Source organism: Nannobrachium achirus (assembly GCF_963921795.1).
Source record: "Nannobrachium achirus genome assembly, chromosome: 19".
Lineage (NCBI taxonomy): Eukaryota > Metazoa > Chordata > Actinopteri > Myctophiformes > Myctophidae > Nannobrachium > Nannobrachium achirus.
Genome location: NC_137826.1, coordinates 22,355,607 through 22,379,156, shown reverse-complemented (window position 1 = coordinate 22,379,156; position 23,550 = coordinate 22,355,607). Strand labels below are relative to the sequence as shown.

Here is a 23,550-nt window from a genome sequence, read left to right as displayed (position 1 = left end):
GGTAATGGTTGCCACACAAAATATTGACACTTGGGCCCAATTTGGACAGTTTCATATGGGATGTACTCACTTTTGTTGCCAGCAGTTTAATGACTGTAAGTCTTGTTATTTTGAGAGTACAATACAATTACACTGTTATTATCCAAGCTGTACAACACTGACTACTTTACATTGTATCAAAGTGCAGTGATGTCATTACGTGCGCATCCCGCATCAAAAACTCATTCAAGTCACCCAGGGACTCATTCATGTCATGGCCCTGGGGTCCCGGGGATGCGCCTCCATTGGAGTCCATGTTAAAATAATTTACCGCGTCGCGGTAAAAGAAAAAAAAAAAAAATTCCACAGACACCACCATTGTTCATGGGTGAGAGCATCCTACTTTACCCTACGTTAACACATATAAAATCCACGTAGAAAGTCTTAAACATGCGATAGAAACATAAATGTTTTGATTCCACCGATGTCCGACGGCATTTTGCGTGCGTAAACTTTATATTGAGGACTCATAAAACTTTTCTGGGACCCATTTGAATGACCACCTGTGGGTCCCGGGACCCATTACATTGAAAACCTAGTAACATCACTGAAAGTGTCATATCTTCAGTGTTGTCCCATGAAGAGATATAATTAAATATTTGCAGAAATGAGAGGGGTACTCACTTTTGTGAGATACTGTATATAGAAGTTACATTTTTTGGCAATGAATCAGAATAAAAGGGTCTAATTCTTTAGTGCTGGATGTGCTCTAATTGTTTACAGTTTAGGCATTTAGCAGCACATTTAATCCAAAGCGACTTAAAATAAGCAGGGGGAACAAATCCCTTTTATGACCATATATGGAGATCCCTGATGTCCACAGCCCTGATGTCCACATCACTGTGCCGTCGCCCAGAGGCGTCTTACTAGTATATATATATTTATGTACATTCATTTATATGGACATGAATTAGCAGAATTTAGCAGCACAAATTATGAAATTCAGCTCTAAAAAGTGATTAGATTACCTGCTCCACAGCCCCATCTGCTGGCTGTCAGACGGAACATGCTGACTTCACATATTAAATGTTAAAACGGCTTGCCAAAAAACAGCATACATGCTCTAACACGTTTCGCGGCAGCGATCGCGATAGGCTCGCGATCGGGCCTTGTCATTAGCACCGTTAGAAAGCTGACATCATTCTGATTTCAGAACTGGTCTTGTTTTCTTTCTGCGACCTACCACTCGGTTTTAATTAACAGATTTAGTTAACATTGATGGGGAATGGATTCCCCATGCGATCTTACTTCCTGACTCAGAAGCGAGTGGGCGTGCCTAAAATGACGTAATTTAAGAGGGCATAAATGACGTAATTTCTCCTAGGAGAAATTCAGTTTCTCCTAGGAGAAATTACGTAATGTATGCCCTCTTAAATTACGTCATTTTAGGCACGCCCACTTGCTTCTAGTTTCTCCTAGGAGAAATTACGTCATTTATGCCCTCTTAAATCACATAATTTCGGATAGGCGAAACTAGTTCCTCCTAGTAATAATTCTATTCTACTAGATAGCAGAAACTGGAGTTTGTCCTAGTCTAAATTGAGTTTGGCCTAGTCAAAATGCAGTTTTGACTAGTCAAAATGTAATTACAACTAGGAGAAATTAGATTTGGGATATCTAAAATGTAATTATAGCTAGGCAGTGAATGCTTTTAATGTTAAAATGGCGCCTTTCAATAGATATCTGTAATTGCATTGTTCCTAGTCATAATAGGAATTGCAGATATCTGAAATTACATTTGCACTAGTCGTAATATGGATTGTAGATATCTGTAATGTCATTTGTACTAGTCAAAATGTGTTTTTAGATATCCAAAATGTAATTATAGATGTCTGAAATGATTTTTTAATTTGGGATATCCGAAACTGTAGTTTCCCCTAGTAATAATTCAGTTTCTCCTAGGAGAAACTGTAGTTTATCCTAGTGATAATATAGTTTCTCCTAGGAGAAACTATATTTTCTCCTAGGAGAAATGCAGTTTCTCCTAGGAGAAATTATAGTTTCTCCTAGGAGAAACTACAAACAGTTTCTCCTAGGAGAAATTCAGTTTCTCCTAGGAGAAACTACAAACAGTTTCTCCTAGGAGTAATTCAGTTTCTCCTAGGAGAAACTGTGGTTTCCCCTAGTCATAATGCAGTTTCTCCTAGGAGAAACTAAAAGAACAATACAAGTGAATAGAAAAAGTGACATCATTCCTCCTAGGAGAAACTTAATTATGACTAGGGGAAACCACAGTTTCTCCTAGGAGAAACTGAATTACTCCTAGGAGAAACTGTTTGTAGTTTCTCCTAGGAGAAACTGAATTTCTCCTAGGAGGAACTGTTTGTAGTTTCTCCTAGGAGAAACTATAATTTCTCCTAGGAGAAACTGAATTATGGCTAGGAGAAAATATAGTTTCTCCTAGGAGAAACTGAATTATAGATATCCAAAACTTTAATTTTGACTAGGAAGAACGCAATTAACCCTATCTTGAATAGATAGTCAGTCTAGCTATTAAATGTTAAAACGGCCACTTATATATATTTAAGGAATTAAGGATATCTGAAATGGCATTTTGACTAGGAGGGATTTAATTATGGATATCTTGAAATACAATTTTTACCAGTAAGATTGTTATTATGGATATCTTTAATTACAATTATGACTAGTGAGAATGCAGTTTTGACTAGGAGAAATGTGATTTCGGATATCTAAAACATACATTACGGATAGGAGGGTGAATCGATTAAATGTTAAAACGGCTTGCCATACAGCACTGGCTATATGCCCGGCTACCACCACAGCATCCTTGGGGGGCCCAGCAATAGCCCCAATGACGGTGATGGTGGGCCCACTGAAGCATGGGGAAGCAGTGCAGCAACAGCCACAGGTAAATCACCTGCGACTACGACTAGCAACCCCACCAAGGAGCCACCACCATGACCCACCAGCTGAGCCACCTCACACTTAGCCCCTGCAGCAGCCCAATCCCAGAGCCACCTCCACCAGCTCCAAGTGAAGGGGAAGCGACTGGTCACTCCGGGGAGATGTAAGCTACAATGGTTTGGAGGAGGGGTTATTATTTTAGGTACGGTAACCCTGTATCACAGTCTGTGGCTGTGCGTGTTTCCTCAGCGTTTTGCCATAGCAATGTGTTTTCCTCAGCGTTATGCCACAGCAATGTGTGTAGCCTTACATACTTTGATACACTCGGACTGAACGACCTGCAAATAATACTCTCCCCATTTCATTTGGAGGTTTCAGTCTGAAACGCCGTCTCAACCAATCAGAAGGTCCCATCCCTTCAGGCTATGGAACGCTGGAATCTCACTCACTGCAGCTGTGTGCAACAGAGGGCTAGTGTTTGTGTAGCCTGCCGGCTCACGCTGCAAAAGGTAGAGACAGGCCAGTGTGAAGCATGTTTGTTACTAAGTATGTCCATATTATGACATGGGATAAGCTCTAAAAGTGTGAAAAATGTCACACATGTTCCCAGTTCGATCCTGGGCTCTCCCAGAGATAGTGTCGAAGTGTCCTTGAGCAAGACGCTGAACCCCTACCTAATTGCTCCCGATGTGCAGGTTGGTGCCTTGTGTGGTTTCCTCCACCATTGGTGTATATGTTTGTGTGAATGGGTGAATGTATAAAGCACAATCTATTATAAAAAGCTATACAGTATATAAATGCACCATTTACTGTATATACTGTAGCCTAGGTCAAACTCAATCACTCTAGGCTGGGTGTGACTCCACACCTGATGTGCATCACAGAATAAATCATCCCCACACACTCAAGAGAGAGAGAGTGTCATGACAGCATCAACATATCTCGAATTATGATAAATTAGTTTGTACCATATAGTGTACCTGTGTCACGGCCTGTCTGAGAAGCCCCAGCAAAGCAGCTGAGGTTGTAGGTGAACTGCTACAATGACAAAACAAATGGCATAGTTTCACCCAACATGTTTCACTGGGGCAAACCTTTTTTCTTTTTGACAATTCACTTTTTGCTGTTTTTATGGAACAAAAAGGTTGGGTCACCAGTGCCACTACATTAATATAAAAGTAACTTACAATTTAATGCCATTGACTCTTTAGGAAACTGATCTTATTATGTGCCCATTATAAAAGTCTTAACCCATATATTTTTAACCACTTTTTAAAAAATACTTTGGCTATTCCAAAATAGCAGATATACAAGCTCATAGCATGTCACTTCGTGCAGCGCCATGAGCTTGTAGATCTCTGAAAAATCATGATTTCTTTTTAAAGCTAACATGTTTAACTCAAATCTAAATCTTTGCTTCTAGAAAAAGACATCTAGGATTTAGAAGATAGAATCTGCCTCATGTCTTAATGGGTTAAACATGTGCAAAGTCACCATAATATGTCATAATTAACATAACTCAAAATTAAATACCTTGTGTTTTTTTAAATTCATTTCAATCTACAGCAAAGTAATTCTGATCAAATATTGAGGATTGACACAATTTGCCAGGAGTCATGATTAGCCTACAACCTTTTTTAACCACCTTAGTACTTCATAGACTAGCCTATGGCTATCCTATTATAGATAAATCCTATGACAATTAGCGAAAATAGCAGATTTACAAGATCTCAATGCAATGAGCTTGTAGATTTGCTATTTTTTTTATAGATTTTGGATGATTTGGTTATTAACACATTTTGTAATAAATTCACATAAATAAAAGTAATAAATTGCACCTTCTGCCACATTGTGAAAAAATAAATCATATTTTTGTTCCTGCTGGAACACATAAAAACTGAAAAAAAAAGAAAAAAGAAAAAAAAAACATGATTTGTCACCCATGCTGTTATTTTGAAATCGTTGAACCGGAAATCAACTGCTTACAATAGTCTGACGTCACGGACGTTGTGGGTTGACGGCAGATTGACGGAGCATTTTCCCACAGTTGCCGTGAAGTAAAATCCATCCACAACTTGTGGAAGACGTCAACTTGTTAACGGCGATTTGTTACCCCGAGACACAGCTACTGCATCAGGCTGCATGCTTATCAACAGTGGTGTAAAGTAACTAAGTACATTTACTTAAGTAGCCTGTAGCCTACCCTACTTAAGTACAATTTTGACTTGAGGTATTTGTAGGCTATACTTTTTACTTGAGCAGCTACTTGAAGTAATAGTAGAAGTAAAAGTATTGGATATGTGATAGTAGGCCAATATATCCAATAGGCCTACTTTTAATTCTACTCCACTACATCTCGGATCCAAATATGTACTTTTACCTCACCACTGCTTATGAACTTGTCAGGGCTCAAAATTTAACCATGACCAAAATGCATAACGATTATGACAATTATGACAATTTAAGGACGTTTAAGAAAAAACATTAACAAAAGTAATCAACAAATAAAAACTGGTCAAATTGACAAATGAAATAATATAAGAAATAGGGAAAAAATAGGAAAATGTCAGATTTACAAGTTCACAACAATCTGCTATTTTCATAATATTTATCATGTGGAACAAACAACATGTATTATAATGCCCTAACTCCTACAAGTTCTCCCAGTTCAATTTATTTTGGGGGGTCACGGCCTGAAAAGGGTTGAGAACCAATGGGTCAAGTAAGTCAAGAACGTCATTGCAAGGAATCCATTCATGTCTATGAAATATTAGGCTGCAATAATTATTATTTTTGTTATCATTTTTCCATTGATAACCTCCCCTATATACAGTATGGGTTGTAATGTCAGATAATCAGATGCCTATGTCTGTTTTAATCCAACAACATGCAGAGTATTTTCATCTGACTGACGTGAGAAACATCCTCTGTCACTGGTTCCCAAACAATGGGTCGGGACTCATTTGTGGGTCACAGACACATTTTTATGGGTCCCCTAATTTTTCTTTCCCTATACATCTTGGTTTTTAGTTATTATTATTCAAAAATACTTTCAAAAAACATTCCCAAAAAAACATTTTTTTAATGTTTTTAAAAACTAAATTAAATTATTTTATTTCAGTAAAAAAACTAATACAAATCTTAAGAAATGTCATAAATTAGAACACAAACGTTTAAGAAGTAAGAAAGTAGAAGTAGAAAATAGCCGATCTACAAGCTCACAGGCGACGTTTTGTGAATTTTCACTATAGTTTGTGTCCCGGGCAAATGTCTAATTTCTCTATTGGGTCACGGACTAAAACGTTTGGGAACCACTGCAAACCTTCCCGACCCTTTGAGCTAAAATGTCAAACAGTTCATCATAGAATGAAGCCATAACCTTTCACGGTAAGAGCCCAAAGCAGCTTTATTGACCAAAAGGCCTATAAGTGTTTCCTAGGCTCCTAAGGTAGGTAGGTAGGAGGATATTGATTCAATTATGTGGCTGATAATTTGTGCATCTATAAAGCGTGTCCATATTTAGATAAATTGTTGATACTAGAAAACAAAACTCCCTTTTTTCACCTTTTTTTTCTCTTCTTGTTTTAAAGGATATTTGTGTCATTGTGTCTTTCGTTTGGCGTGGTAGGGCTAAATCCACTGTCTATACGCTAATCTGGAAGCTAGCAGTGGTGTAAAGTAGCTAATTACTTTTTTTTACTCAAGTACTGTACTTGAGGTACTTTTACTTTTTTTGTACTTGAGTATTTCCAATTTTCAGTACTTTTACTTCTACTCCTACATCTTTGAGGAAAATATTTTACTCCACTACTTTTATTTGAAAACTTTAATTAGTTACTTTGCAGATATAAATTATAATATTATAAAACATACACAAACCATTTTAGCCCTTTATACCAAAGCTATTTGAAAATAGACAATCTACAGTATTTTTATATTGTGGTATTGCTACTTTTATTATTATTTGTTATTAAACATTTGAGTACTTTTCACCATCTCATGCCAATAAAGCTCCTTTGAATGTGGATGTATCCCCTCAATCTGATATTGATACAGCAATAATAGCCCTTACAAGCTAAACGTTCCATCTAAACTCTGTATGATCGCTCTCCACCGCAAATCATCACTGAGCCATGCGTGGCAATTTCGCAAATTGATCCTGATGTGAACGTTTTTGGACCAACTTTAGCTTTATAGCAATAAACAGACTGACTAACCATCAACATATCTATTATTCTACTGGTAACGTATAGATTGTGTCCGTTGTCTTGCGTGATGCACAAATATTGAGTTTTGAGAGTTGAAATGACACACAAATGACTACATGGCATTTCCATGTTGGCCTTATGAAAGGGTAGCCATTTCTATTTGTATATATTGTATATTGCCTAAAATGTACAGGAAATTCAAAAAGAACGAATGCATTTGTAGTCGTATTTGCAAATTGCAATTGTCGTCGTACACAAAATCCCGTGGAGTTTTCTCAATTGGGCAACAACACGGACGGTATTCAGGGAAATGGTTACTGCATCAACACCATTTCAGCACATATATAATATTATACAGTGACCTACGTCAAATTTAAGCAACAAATTGCTCTATTTCTTTTATTTTTCACTTGTTTTATTTTTTTAGGTCAACAACATTTGATTATTTTTTATTATAGGCCTAAGCACGACTCATGTGTCAGTTTGTCAGGCCTAATAGTCCCTAACCCGGTGGCCCCACATGGCTGATGAAAACGATGCTATCCTAAAATTAGACGGTGCTGAAATCAGTTTGTTAATATTCGTTAGTTAGTAGGCTATGCTATTTATCACGCCGTGAGACGTTCTTCTTCGGCGCCTTCGAAAGGGTCAGATCTAAAAACAAGGCCCGATGCTTCGTCCAAAAAGTTTATAGGATAAAAACAAATGTCGACCTACACGAGTCTGCGTTTTATTTTAGGCTAGCTACTCCAGCCTCCTAAACAAACTATTACAATGGTTTTGAAGGCTATATTTTTATATTTTTTTAACGCCTTTGAGTTCTTCTGTTATATGTTTCTCAAATGTATTGGTCTACTTTAAGATAAAATAATTCATAGCACGAGGAAATTGAAATGATGTCTTAAAGCATTATTGCAAGAACTTGCCAGGCATAACTTCCATTTTATATCCTTGTAATTAACTGATATACATATGTACACCAAACTGTGAATTAATATTATTAGGGTATATTAGGCCTAAATATGAACTGACCGTTGCTAAGTCATAAATAGCGACACAATAGGCCTACACACCCAAATATTTACGTAGGCCTAAATATTCTGTAGGCCTAAATGTTTAATTTTGCCTATATTTAAAACAAATTTGCAATCTGGACGAAAGCACGACATTTTGTGTTGAACTCGTAATTCTTTAACGCTTTAGAGCCAACGGGATTAAGTCTAATCCGCCAGAGGCCAACCCATCAACCTGCGGTATAGGCCGCCATACAATCATTCATTACAGCGAACTTGTGTTGGATAGGCCTATACGTGCATATTGTTGGACGTGCAGCCAGGCCTACACGTTGTTTTTATTCTATTTTCTATTTTCTATTTCTACACATTTTGTTCAGGGTTTGACATCCGATGCGATTGTTGTTTTTTTAGGTTAATTGCGATTCATGGTCCGTTATAGCAGTGGTTCTCAACTTGTGGGTCGGGACCCCAAATCATTTTGGGGGGTCCCCAGATGATTAGCTTAATGTTCAACATTTCTCACTCAACAGTAAACAAACCAACATACATTTCTAAAGTGACAATTTAAGGACTTTTTAACACCTCTAAAATGACAAAACATTGACCAAACTGTCAAATATTAGTGGCAGAAATTGCAAAAATAGCAGATCTACATGCTCACAATGCCTCGCAACGCGAGGCGTTGTGAGCATGTCGATCTACTATTTTCAATAGAACCACGTCATACACAATGTATGCCTCAACTCTTAGTGCTTGCAGGGTTGGGGGGGGGGGGTCCCCAGTTAAAATATGATTATTTTGTCACGGCCTGAAAAGGTTGAGTACCACTGCGTTATAGGGGTGTGTTTCTTTTGGATAGGTTATTGATTCTTGTAGGCAAACGCTTCACTAGCACTCCTCATTGTCATTCTCATTGTCTTTGTGACGGAATGAATGGTAAGATTATGTTTTATCCTTTTGCGCCTGGCAATGGTTTGGCTGCATGTTGAGCTCAGCTCATATAGCCTACATATCATATGACCCATTGTATTGCACACATCTCCCAGAGGCCTACCCACACCTACACCATTAAAGTGTAGACCCATGCTGTTCATGTTATTTATTTATGTATTTATTTATTTATTTAAACGGTGTTATATGATGTGTTCAATTGTTTCGTCAGACTAAATAACCAATTGGTTAAATGTATATAGCCTACTTATAGGCCATATTAACATGGTATATAGGTCATGTTTCACCATTACTCAAACTTCCAATGAACTTGATAGGCCTACGCCTACCTGATAGATGGGGGGCGTTCTTGTTAAATAGGTCACTGTCTTGTTCTGGATGCGGGGGGATCAGGGGACCGCCAGGGGTCATCGAGGCTAAATGACTGATACTTAGGAACCGAATGGACCCCCATCCATATATCGGTCAGCAACTCAGGGTGTAAATAGAACCAAACGGGTTCCATATAGATTGGGGTTTCATCGGTTTTTGAGGGAATGGGTCCCCAGGCAGCTAAATGATCGGAACCAAATAGACCCTGGTTATATGTGTATAAATGGCACCAAATGGTAACGGGTCCATTTGGTTCCATTTGTACACTCTCAGAGTTAAATGAACATTGATTTCGCAGAGATAGAAATGCCATTAAATGGTGGTCCATAGCCTAATGTAGTCAAACTGAGGGTCGTTGAAATGATAATGGTTGGGAATCATTGCTAGAGCCGTAAAAACCTTCTCTCATGGGGGCCTCTGTGGCATATCTTTTCAAATGGGGTCCGCGGTGTCAATTTGGGGGTCCTTGACATGAAAAAGTTCGAGAACCACTGGGCTATAGCCAATCAAACTGGGTTTCCAGAAGTAATATTGATTGAAAAGGTTGAGAAACAAGGCTTCGTGAGGTAGCCTAATCATATAGGCTAGCCTACCGACGCTGTTTCCAGGGATGTCATTGCAGCCTGCCAAAAGGGCTGCCGCTGACCACATCCCGAAAGTTATAGTTTATTCATTTATTTACTGTGCCGTGTATCCTGGTACAGGAATGCTGTGCTATATACCAGTCTACTACCACGTCTCTCCTCCGCCGTCGAATGTCAGCCGTGTTTCACACTGCTATTCTACACGATGGCATGCTGCCTGCCTTCTGCCTGCGAACCCTGCATGCTGCCATAGCAATGAAACACGACTGGCTGCAACATAAGGACACTTTTCCGCTGTTGTCACTGTAACATTGAGCATGACATGTTTAAAACACGGCGTCGTCGTCAGCCCTACTCGGCAACTCGGCATGTAGCAAGAAGAACGCAGTAATAATATCTTACCCTGCTCGGAACGGCACGCGGAGAGCCTTACAGCCCCGGTGCCGTCTTGCAGAGAGAAGACAAAACGTTCCAAAGATCAATAATGACGACGTCGGGCCTGCTGTCTGTCAACACGCATTCACCTCAAAGATGGGAACGAAACAGCGCGTCGTGGCATGGAGAGAGGGAGAGAGACGGACTCACGCACGCACACGAGCTCACGCTTCACCTATGATGTCAACACGCACCGAGTGAACCCAGCTAGCGGACATGCGCATCGTCGCACTTAGCTCTCTCCCTCCGCTATATAGCTCCGAGATGATAGGTTCCTCGGTGACAGCTGCCCAAATGCGAATGTTCGCCGCTCTTACACGATTCTTACCTTTACCGCACATCGTATCCAAAAAGTAAAGGTCGTTTTAGCTTCTCTCACATGTATAATTTTTGAGCGGTGGAGGAAATCTAAGCGATGGGTTGAAACAGGCCTTTACATTGCTGTTTTAGTCAGCCTGTGGCCAGTTTTTCCACAATGCAATTTTACGGAATCAGTAATGCGCATGCGTGACTGGCCACTAACGTGTTCCCTGGTCGGGGCGAGAAAACTGGCCACAGGCTGACTAAAACAGCGATTAAACGCCTGTTTCAACCCGTCGCTTAGATGTTCTCCACCGCTCAAAAATTATACATCTGAGAGACGCTAAAACGACCTTTACTTTTTGAATACAATGTGCGGTAAAGCTAAGAATCATGTAAGCGTGGCAAACATTCACCGGAGAAATCTAATTTGGGCAGCTGACGCAGAGGAACCTAATGAATGTAGATTTCCAGACGAGGCTGGTTTATACGAGGCTAGAGCAAGGAACCTCATCTCGGAGATAGCGAAGGGAGAGGTTCTCGCACTGTTGCTTCACCAGGAATTGCTGTTGCTTGCTCCACAGTCCTAAAGCAAGCCATATCCGTGCTGTAGCCTCCTCTGTCGTATAGCGGCGGTGTCTGTCGCGTGCCGAGAATAGCAGACCATAAATGACAAAGTATCCTACAAAAATTAGGCTTATTATAGGCTAATATGCAGCTTGTTGTAGAACCGTTCTACAACAAGCTATCAAGCACTTTAGTGAAACTCCTGTGCATATATATATATATATATATATATATATATATATATATATACAGTCGACACTTTCGACGTCTTTCACTTTCAGCACCACGGACAGCAGCCAATAGAAGACGCACGTCTTCATTATAATGCCTTCTCATGACTCAATGATTCATACACTTTGACAGAGAGCCTAACCCATGATCTCTTTACCTTACACGCGTTGGTTTCTTCTTAATCAGGTTAATCTCAGCTAATCATAACCTATAAGGGACAACTGAAATGTATCCATATCTTTAAATAAATACATACATACATACATACATACATACATACATACATACTAATATATATATATAAATACATACACATGCATATGTAACATGGTGGTATAATTAAAAGTTGCCAACAACGCCACCTAGGGTATTGCGCCCTAGGAAATAGTTTTTAGATATATTGAACCACCTGAATACATAAAATACCCACTAGGTTCGTTGTACAGAGAGAAGGCAGAAACAGGTTTTAAAAAGTACAAAATGAGTTTTATTTAAACATCATGTTATGTCATTAAGATCATACGTCATATCAATAAAATAAGATGCATTCAATGAACAGGAGAGTTTAGACACTGAGTCCATAAGACATACTAAGTCTCCTAGGCCAGTGCTGGGGACTGGGAGGAGGGGCAGGCTAACCGGCCCCATGGCAGTAGCATCCCCAATGAGCACAGCAAAGCAAAGCAAACAAAACAAAAAGCTAAAACACAACAAAACAGGGGTTTAACACCACAGGCGGCCGGTACCTGTCCCAGGCATAAGCCCCAGCACCAGGCCTGTAGATAGAAATAGCAATTAGTAATATGAAAGTCAATATAGCCCATTCAGATACATCAGTTCACAGGATGATATTGGTTAGAGGCCTATGTGTCCAGGTTGTCTCTACCAGCAAACTCATGCACAGTTAAAACAGTCCCGAGTGGTGGATGGGAGGTGTGCAAGTAGGGTTGAAGTTCTCAATGGGGAATTTGTACATCCGGCAAAGCAGCAGTTAGTGTCTCTGGCCCTGCAATGATAAGCGGCCATGTTAGCCTACTATTCAGTAATGATGAACTCAAAAGCAAGCAAACTGACAGTAACCTACCCCATTTGCCAGGGCAGAGCGCACAGGTCGCCAAGCCCGCAATGGTGGGAACCAGATAAGTTAGCGAACTGAAAGAATAAATATGTACATTACTATAGGCTAGTGCTATCAAACAAATTAAAGGCTGACTGCTGAGAAGAACCAAAACAGCCTACCTTCCTTGCATGGTGACATAGTGCCACACGCCAGGAGCAAACAGTTCAGGAGGACCGTTTGTAGCACAGAGCTATAAAGGACAACATAACAGTCAAGTTCAATACCACACAATATAGGCTATGTGCAATTGTTTAACAGTTAGAAAGCACATACCTGCATAATGTGACGCTGAGCCCAACAGGCCAGCCAAAGATATGAGGGCACATGCTGTGGGACGCATGGCCAGCTGAAGCCCAACAGGCCAGCTTCTGGGAGAACCTGACGAGCGCACAGTGTGTGCTGCTTAAATAGTATCAGCAATCAGCCCACTGATGAGTGGGAGGAGGATGGGCCATGGGCAGATTGGTAGCCAACGCCCATCCTGCTACAATCCATCCCCCCCAACTGCATCGTCGCCCCGACGATGACACAACATAATATAGAAGCAGTCAAGCCAATAAACTCAACCATTACTGAAACATAATGTAACGCTGAAGCCCATCAGGCCAGCTACTACTAGAACCATAATTATGACGCTGAAGCCCATCAGGCCAGCTACTATGAACAAACTGAATGGGAACAAGGACTTGCTCAGCTCCTCTGGAGGTGAACACAATTGAAATGTAACATTCTGGACTGTTCAGCTCCTCTGGAGGAGAACAATGGAAATACAACATTATGGACTGTTCAGCTCCTCTGGAGAAGAACACAATTGCAACTATAACTTATGGACTGTTCAGCTCCTCTGGAGAAGAACACAATTTACACTATGAGTAATACACTAGATGAGCGTCCCTCCGTGAGAGGTGGCTCCCGGGTGCTTGGGAAGGGGTGGTGCAGGTCCTTCAGGTACCGACACCGACATGGCCATTGCCTGTGTGCACCCTAACCTCACCATCCCCACTCCCAGCCCAAACTGAGGCCTAGCCGAAAGGCAAAGTTGCCGCGAAGTGGTCCATTTAAGGCTGCCACCTCAAAACTTCCCTTAGAGCTAACAACCCCTGATCAAACTTATCACCACCCGGTCCCTTTATGGGAGAGCCTGGGAGCGCTACAAGTGCTTAGTCAACTGTTTAAAACCTGGCTGTTCAGCTCATCGAGGTGAACAAAATTGAAGACTAAGCCCAACAGGCCAGCCACTATGAGACACCCTTGACGGATTGCCTGCCTGAAATGTCAGTGTCTGTATATGGACACCATTAAAATCCTCTGAAACTATGACTGTCCAGCTCTTAACAGAGTAAACACAACTTTAAAAACTGTTGTTCAGCTCATTCGAGGTGAACAAAATTGAAAGGACTGAAGCCCAACAGGCCAGCCATCGAACCTTTTAAAACCCTGGCTTGTTCAGCTCCTTCAGAGGTGAACAAAACTGAAGACTCACTCATCCTATGGGGAGGGAGGGAGGGAGGGAGGGGGGGGGGGGGCTGTCCTATTCGCCGACACATGCTGCTGCTTTGCCTCTGAACAAAAGAAACAGAAAATTAAGTCAAACAAGATGTTTCAGAATTTGTCTAAATACAATCCAAAGGAAAAAAAAATTACCACGTCTCTGCCTTCATTTAGTACGTCCTGCCGACCCACGCCAAATGTAACATGGTGGTATAATTAAAAGTTGCCAACAACGCCACCTAGGGTATTGCGCCCTAGGAAATAGTTTTTAGATATATTGAACCACCTGAATACATAAAATACCCACTAGGTTCGTTGTACAGAGAGAAGGCAGAAACAGGTTTTAAAAAGTACAAAATGAGTTTTATTTAAACATCATGTTATGTCATTAAGATCATACGTCATATCAATAAAATAAGATGCATTCAATGAACAGGAGAGTTTAGACACTGAGTCCATAAGACATACTAAGTCTCCTAGGCCAGTGCTGGGGACTGGGAGGAGGGGCAGGCTAACCGGCCCCATGGCAGTAGCATCCCCAATGAGCACAGCAAAGCAAAGCAAACAAAACAAAAAGCTAAAACACAACAAAACAGGGGTTTAACACCACAGGCGGCCGGTACCTGTCCCAGGCATAAGCCCCAGCACCAGGCCTGTAGATAGAAATAGCAATTAGTAATATGAAAGTCAATATAGCCCATTCAGATACATCAGTTCACAGGATGATATTGGTTAGAGGCCTATGTGTCCAGGTTGTCTCTACCAGCAAACTCATGCACAGTTAAAACAGTCCCGAGTGGTGGATGGGAGGTGTGCAAGTAGGGTTGAAGTTCTCAATGGGGAATTTGTACATCCGGCAAAGCAGCAGTTAGTGTCTCTGGCCCTGCAATGATAAGCGGCCATGTTAGCCTACTATTCAGTAATGATGAACTCAAAAGCAAGCAAACTGACAGTAACCTACCCCATTTGCCAGGGCAGAGCGCACAGGTCGCCAAGCCCGCAATGGTGGGAACCAGATAAGTTAGCGAACTGAAAGAATAAATATGTACATTACTATAGGCTAGTGCTATCAAACAAATTAAAGGCTGACTGCTGAGAAGAACCAAAACAGCCTACCTTCCTTGCATGGTGACATAGTGCCACACGCCAGGAGCAAACAGTTCAGGAGGACCGTTTGTAGCACAGAGCTATAAAGGACAACATAACAGTCAAGTTCAATACCACACAATATAGGCTATGTGCAATTGTTTAACAGTTAGAAAGCACATACCTGCATAATGTGACGCTGAGCCCAACAGGCCAGCCAAAGATATGAGGGCACATGCTGTGGGACGCATGGCCAGCTGAAGCCCAACAGGCCAGCTTCTGGGAGAACCTGACGAGCGCACAGTGTGTGCTGCTTAAATAGTATCAGCAATCAGCCCACTGATGAGTGGGAGGAGGATGGGCCATGGGCAGATTGGTAGCCAACGCCCATCCTGCTACACATACATAGTACATACATACATACATACATACATACATAAGTCAACATATGAGAATGATTTCATTAACTTTGCCACCCTGTTATTCATGTAATGTTATTGGCATGCACATTTTATTTATTTTATTAAGATAATGGATCCAGACCATGGGGGCACGTCCGGCGGTCATTCGAGCAGTCCAGTCTGTTAAACCAGTGGTCCTCGAACCTTTTATTGTATTTCTCCCTTGAGGACCCCTGGGCCCTGTGGTAGGCTTTACTCCATCAGTTGAATGCATTCAACAAATTGGTGCAAGAGGTCGTTGTAATAGGAGTGGACTATTAACAGGAATATCTGCTTTAGAACAATATTTACAGAACGTTTGTGAACTCTTCAAGTTCACAGAGGCACTTTGGTCAGCAGATGTCGCCATTTATGATGCTTTCAGCTGCATCACATTCACATCCTAATATATCCGCATTATATATATTATAGATATATATTATGTGTCATTATATAGCAGATCAAACTTTTGATTTTATTTCAGAAAGTGTTTCTGTGCCTCCTCGATTCGTTCTTTTCAGTGCCGTGCACAGATGAAGCAGAACTTCAGGATAATTATAACAAAAATGCATTGTAACTTACTGTCAAATAGGCTACACCTGCCCCATTTTCACTGATTAGATATTGTAGTTTCTATTTTTTTTAAAGACCTGTCGCAGCCGTGGATTTTATGCGGTGTCTCAACGTCAGTTTTCCCTTTTTTTTTTTTTTTTTTTTCAAGAGGCAGAGCAGCGAATGTGAGCTGAATGCAGGGCATGACTTAATGGAATAAGACGCACAACTCATTGGCAATAGTCTGGTGAAGAAGCCAACACTGTGAAATGCTTTCGCAGGGTTAGTCATCGCAGCCACATGATTCCTCCGGGCCCGCTATACACTGTATGCAGCTGTATTTCCAATTTAAGCCGATTAGATATTTTGGGGGGGAGTAATGCCTTGGCTACTGTAAGAGGCGCTTTAGAGGAGGGACCGTGATGGATTCTGACATCGGTTTGTTTCGTTTGAACGCGAGATCACTGTTGACAAACACCATGGAGTGATTGTCATCCGCTCAATGGGTTTGGGAGTTGGGAGATCGACCGTTGGTCCATCTGTAGCCTATTTCTCGGTGCTCCAGTCGTGCGTTTTGTGACGGAGCCCCTGGCAAACCAACGGCATCTTTTCTCTCCGTCTGTGGTGGTGAGTTGGGGGAGGCGGAGAGAGAATTGTGCATGGTGGAAGGCGGTGTGCTATAACGTTACACCGCCTAACATCTAATATTGTTTTTTATTTTTGAGGGAATGAATCGCAGTGCACTGGACTACAAAACTTATGGTTCACTGCAGCATTTTGCGCCTTTTTGTTCTGCTGCAGATGATAGCGTGGAACACCATCACCGCTGAGCAGTAGGCTGCTATCTTATGCCACTGCAATTCTGGGGCAAAGATAGATAGAGAGTGGCGTCGTCTTTGCAGTCAGGCTACTATGGCATAATAGGGGGATATTCTGGAGGATATTCTGGGAGGGAGAATCCGTGCAATTGCTTGGTTTATCTACGATGTCTTATTAGCGCGAAGCACTTCATTTGACTGGATTTTAAACCCGGCATCGTCACCCGGTTTCCTGTTTCGAGCTGCTCTTTACACCATTGCAGAATTATTCGTAGAAAAAGCAGCGGATCCCGATGGCATGGACACTTATGCAAGGTCTGCCGCGCTGCCGCCGTGCTACTGGAGCATCTCTGCTGTCTCTCCATCGCCATCGCCCCGCAGCCCAAAGAGCCCTGCATCCGCAACGCGACCTGCGACCACCGAGCCAAAGCAGGCGGCATGAGGCTTGATTCAGTGCATTTATCCATGCTGGTCATCGGGGTCTCCTTCGCCTGCTACTCCCCGAGTTTGAATTCCCTGCAGGAGCAGGCTTACAAGTCCGCCGTGGTGATCGAGGGGAAGGTGCAGTCTGCGCCGCTCAACGTCTCCGCGGAGCCGCACCGTGTGAATGTCAGAGTGCTGGACGTGTGGCCGCTCAACAGCGGGGGGCTGGAACGCGAGCAGCTCGTCACCGTGGGAGAATTCGGATCGGAGGCTCCGTGCACCAAAGTAAAGAAGAACCACAAGTACATCTTTTTCATGGACCCAACTGACGAGCCCTTGGTTTTCAAGGCATCGTTCGCGCCCCTGGACACGAGTGGAAAGAACCTTAAAAAGGATGTTGGGAAGATCTTGTGTGAGGACTGCGGTAAGTTCATAATGCTTTGTGAGGCAGAACCCGGAAGCATGAATGTGCCCACCGTTTCATTGACCATGGTGGCTGGGTTATAGCTTGAATGGCCACAGCATGTATATTAGAGTCAGTGGGGTAACAGACACGGGGGCCTATCGGGGCGTCTATGCAGCAATATTCGACAACTCTCGCAAGCTCCCATAGCCCCACATGATCAATCAAACTCACTCTCTCTCTCTCTCTCTCTCTCTCTCTCTCTCTCTCTCTCTCTCTCTCTCTCTCTCTGCAACAGACATGCGCCTCGCACTGTTGCTTCTGAGGAATTGCAGTTGTGTCTGAGTCCTGTGTTGAACTATCTGCATTGTGCTCTGTGCGTTTGAAGCTCAGCAGCGTTGCTACCATGATGTACCACCATCCGGAAACACTTGTAGAGGGATGCTGTTGCCATGAGCCGCGGCATCGAGCACTGAACTACGCCTTATGTAGAGACCGTTTCAGCACCACGGACAGCGGCCTGTCGCGGCGGGTAGCCTTTTAACCACTCACACCCTCCATTAGGCTATATAGCAAAACCCAGTTGCAAGTAGGCTACTTGGTAGACCTACCAGTGGTGTAAAAGCAACTAAGTACATTTACTCAAGTAGCCTACTGTACTTAAAGGGGAAGACCACCCATTTTCAATATTGAACTGTGTCATTAATATACCTTAGAGGAGTTGTGGAAATAGAACAAAAGTTCCCCCCCTTCTGTGTTGCCTAGAACTGGAGGATTGATTTTGGGGTTTGTATTGTAAAGTACAACTTGATGACATCACACATTGTACTTTACAATACAAACCCCAAAATAAATCCTCCAGTTGTAGGCAACACAGAAGGGGGGGAACCTTTTTTCTATTTCCACACAACTCCTCTAAGGTATATCAATGACATAGTTAAATATTGAAAATGGGTGGTGTTCCCCTTTAAGTACAATTTTGAGGTATTTGTACTTTACTTGAGTATTTCCAATACTTTTACTTCTACTCCACTACAAATCCGAGGCAAATATTTGTACATTTACTCCACTGCAATTATTTGAAAACTTTAGTTACTATTTTGTAGATTTTGATCATCTTTGATTATTACTACAAAACATACATTAACCACTTCAGCTCTATATATACATTTGAAAACAGCCGATCTACAAGCTCACAATGCATCACAATGCAACCCATTGTGAGCTTGTAGATCTGCTATTTTCAAAAGATTTTAAAACTTGTGAAATGGGACCTTCTGTATAATGGGTACATACTACATACACATGAATTCCGGACTTCTACTTGTAACAGCATGATAGTTTTACTGAAGTAAAGAATTTGAGTAGCCTACTTTTTCTACCACTGCTCTTTTTTCATAAATAGACGATCTACAAGGTTGTGAGCTTGTCGATCTGCTCTTTTTGATGAGCCTTGCCCCCAGAACAGGGATGCTGGGGGTCAAGTTTTACAATGTGGTTGAAATCACGCTGCCCTGCAAATTGCCAGAAGGATATAGGCTCAATGGTCCTGTCTAATCCCTCACTGGCATTAGCCTGTTTTTCTGTCGGCTTGGTTCTTCATGCACATGTGCGTCTTCTCTAGGCAGAGGCCTGGGATTACATGCGATAATCTTAAACTGGAAATGTTTACCAAGGCTTTGTTTTAGGTTTTGTATTGCGGTATAGCCTACTTTATCTGGTTTGACTGCAACATAACATTATCAATACAAGATAAAAACAACAACCTCATGTTAGAAACTCAGTACAATTAGCCTAGCTGGGGAATGCTCTTTGGTCAGCAGATGTCGCATTGTCATTAAGTATCAGATCAAATGACAAATGACATATTCACCGTCATTAATACAGTATTTTCTCCTCTCTCATGCCCATCAAATCAGCTGTTGGCAGTGTCAGTCAGTGCAAGCGTTGTGCAGTAGGATATACTCTCTCTCTCCTCCCTCCTTGTGAGAGAGAGAGAGAGAGAGAGAGAGAGAGAGAGAGAGAGAGAGAGAGATCAGTTCAGACTAATGCATTTGTCATTTATCTGAAAATGTATGTGAATGGAGGTGATTATAACCGGCCCGGACAGTTTCCATGTAGATGCTTTGATTGTTCCTGGACCTGACGGGTGCACGGCCTTATCTGTGAATGGTTGGCTACATGGGAAATGTGGACCTTGCAGTGTTGTGGAAACATCATGTGTCATGGAGAGCTGATGATCTGCAGGCTTCCTTCCCAGACAAACACTGCACCAGGTGTTTTCACTAATTGGCCCCCCAAGTTGGTGCAAGGTGTGCTAATTAATGAAATCACCTAGTGCTTTCAGAATTACAAACACATCATGGGGGAGCTATTTTGAATTCTGAGCTCCATGACAACACATCACACGTAGCACTCTTTGTGGGGCCCTGACTGCGCTTAGTGCCTTCAGTCTTCTTAACGCTTCATTTCTGTTTCTATTGCTCATCCCGATCATTGACAGAGTAACACTAGGAATCATCTGGACAGAGGACAAATACTATAGGCCAGTGGTTCTCAAACCAAGAACCAAGAACCCCCATAACCCTCAGAGTTACAGACTTAATGGCCTTTTCCACCGGCAAATAACCGGTTCGGGTTCTTTCTCCCGCCTATGGCATGAACCAGAGGTGAGCTTTTCCACCGAGAACCGGAGTTGGTTCCGAACCATAAAAGTTGGTGCCTAACGGGAACCACAAAATCCTTGGTTCTTCTGGTTCAATCATGGTTCAATCTGGTGGAAACGCAAGCCGGTTCGCAAGAACGAACCAAGGTTCCAAGAAAGTTGAACCGGCACTGGTTCTGGAACCGGCTCTTTGCCGGTGGAAAAGGCTCCTTAGAGAACCCCTGCACTAAGCCTATATTCCTCTTCTGAATCACCACCACACAGCTCTGTCTATACTTCTATACAAGTTAAACAAGACCTGGTCATACATATATTGTACCTCTGAATTATTGCTCTTACACAAGGCTTCTGCACTATAACCGCTCCTACATCTGGCTTTGTTCCCACACTTGGCTCATTGGCCAAGCTTCACGGGACACTTAATGAAAATAGAAAATCCCCCAGAAATCTCAAAAAGTATAAAGATTTGTAAAGAGAAAAGTACAAGCAATAATAACTGCGTAAAGCTGAACAAGCTGAAGTCTTTCATGCTAAAATAATGTGGAAGTAGTAGGATGCCAAAAAAGTGGAATAAATATAAATTGGGATCAACTAGTGTGTGCTGGCTAAGGCTAGCCCACAATGAACTCAGCAGAGGCACCACTCACTTCTTTATTTTATTTTATCATTTTCTTTCAGTAGGAGAAGTGTCACCTAGGATCTGTTCAAGGCCATGTAACGGAGACATCTACATCACTGTCTTGGTCAGGCAACTCCAGCTGGCAGATTGGTTTTACTGGGAGGCAAACTGGAGCTGAACGTTTGATGGAATGCATGGTAGTCAGTGGGGTGTCTGACTCCGAACAAACACATTTCTGAATGATTGCGACCCACCTTTTGTAATAATAACCAGTTAAGGAAAATAAAAGAAGACATACTGTCTTGGCTTTCCAAGTGCACACTTTATACTTTTATTGAGGTATCAAACAAGCACAGAGTAAGTTAACTATGGTCTGTTATCACAAGACTGTCAATTATTGACAGCCTGCCAACCAATTCTGGTGTTGACAGCTCACTACCCAGCTAGAAACCTTCTCCGTGCTCTTTATATACCTCATAAAACTATATTGCGTGCGCATAAAAAAAACACGATCAGAAAACAAAGTATGACATGTCTTCTTTTTGGTTGCAAATCATTCAAAAATATTGACTTCAGTGGTGTGTCAATGGTGCATATGCCATGGTGTAGAACGTCTTTTCTTTCTTCAAGATGTTCCTTTCTTCCAACTGAGTAGAATGATCTTTACGTTGGACTGCAATGTGCAGACAGTAGTTTAAAATGAAGTATAACGTTATGATACTCAAGAGGTACAGGGATGAAGAAGGTGTTGGATATCACTAGGTGTAGGGGCTACTGTTATGAGGTTATTGAGGGAGGTCTTTCTTTTTTATTGTAGTACTGAATGTGTGTATTGTATGTACTTGGTATAAATGTATACTGTATGCATGTAGGCTTACTGTGTGTGTGTGTGTGTGTGTGTGTGTGTGTGTGTGTGTGTGTGTGTGTGTGTGTGTGTGTGTGTGTGTGTGTGTGTGTGTGTGTGTGTGTGTGTGTGTGTGTGTGTGTGTGTGTGCGCGTGCGTGCGTGTGTGTGTGCGTGTGTGTGCGCGTGCGATATACAGTTATAAGTATGAGTCTATGTGTTGGTACTGTATGTGTATAAATATTGGTTTATCATAGATACTAGCGTGGAAGCGTTTTATTGATATTTATTATTGATGGAGAAGGGGTGGGAGGCAATAAGTTATGCTTCTTCTCACTCCTTTTTGTACATCCTTTTTTAAATCTACTTTTATTTTGCATTCATTTAATTAGTTATATTTGTTTTAAAAATTAAAATGTTCTATTTTTAGCAAAGAGATTTGTTGTAGACGGAAGAAAGGTGGCCAAGTACAGTTGTAACACAGGTCTGTTTTACTAAGAATAGAAGGTTTAACCCATTTAGGCCTAGAATTATTGAATGCTTTAACCAGTGAAAAATAGCAGATCTGCTATTTTTGAAAAAGTCGTGAAAATGTGTGCAAATCTTTGAATATATGTATTTTCAAAGCGAACAATTGTAACTCAAATGTTGCTTCTGGGTGGTCCCTGGAACTAAATACTTTGAGATGGGGGTCCGTGGCCAAATACATATCATTTTGGGGGTCCTCCAGATGAAAAGTTTGAGAACCACTGACATAGTAGTCTCTCAAGAACAGACTAACTGAGCTCCAGTTAAGTGAAAAGGACCTTTTCTTTGACGATGGCTGGCCAGATTGCTGACATAGAAACATAGGTTTTTCAAAAAACCTTTGAAGATTTCAAAAGACACTTATAGAATCGGGTCAAAATTCTAATTTGGGACCCTCTCAGTTATTTTGACCCACTTTCAGGTGGCGACCCACTGGTTTAGAAACAGCCAAGTGGTCTAGTGACATGATAAGGTGTCCCCTCCTCCTTCCCCAACATCCCACATCTTTAGGCTGCCCTCAATTCCCTCCCTTGAGGCGGCACAAAATCTCCTTTTCACACAATTCACAAGCCTAGCCTGCATGAGGAACTCTGTTAAAATTGGCCCTGCTGGTTTCTTGTAGTCATCGCTGTTGGGTCCTTGTCTGTTTCATATACAGTATACATATAAATGAATGCCCTATATTATACTTAATTGTACAACAGGTTTGCACAAAAGTAAAACACGGCACATTGTGAGCTTGTAGATCTGCTATTTTTGCTATTTGAAGTTGAAAGTTCTTTTTTGATTATCATTTTTGTTCCCATTAAATCGATCGACGATTAGTTCGATTAACTCTTATCCCCTAGTTTCTACTTTTAATAACAGCGCAGAAGAATCTATTTGGACGGACATGGTGCTAAACAACAGTGTCGTCATACTCATGACTGTGGTTTCAAGTGTGTCACATCTGCCTGTTGGCTCTTATTATTTGGCATAAGAATAGTGTTTTCGT

The 23,550-nt window shown here is 41.6% G+C and overlaps 2 protein-coding genes across 2 annotated transcripts in view; one reads left to right on the top strand and one right to left on the bottom strand.

Moving 5' to 3' along the window:
• The window catches only part of puraa (purine-rich element binding protein Aa), a 32,067-nt gene extending 21,556 nt beyond the window's left edge, over positions 1-10,511 (bottom strand). The window contains exon 1 of the mRNA XM_080749182.1: positions 10,438-10,511. The gene's annotated coding sequence lies outside the window, so the exon portion shown is untranslated. The remainder of the gene's footprint in view (positions 1-10,437) is intronic.
• Positions 10,512-17,513: 7,002 nt separating this feature from the next.
• The window catches only part of nrg2a (neuregulin 2a), a gene marked incomplete at both ends in the record, with an annotated part of 203,053 nt that continues 197,016 nt past the window's right edge, over positions 17,514-23,550 (top strand). The window contains one exon of the mRNA XM_080749322.1: positions 17,514-17,922. Coding sequence (XP_080605448.1) covers positions 17,514-17,922 — 409 coding nt within the window. The remainder of the gene's footprint in view (positions 17,923-23,550) is intronic.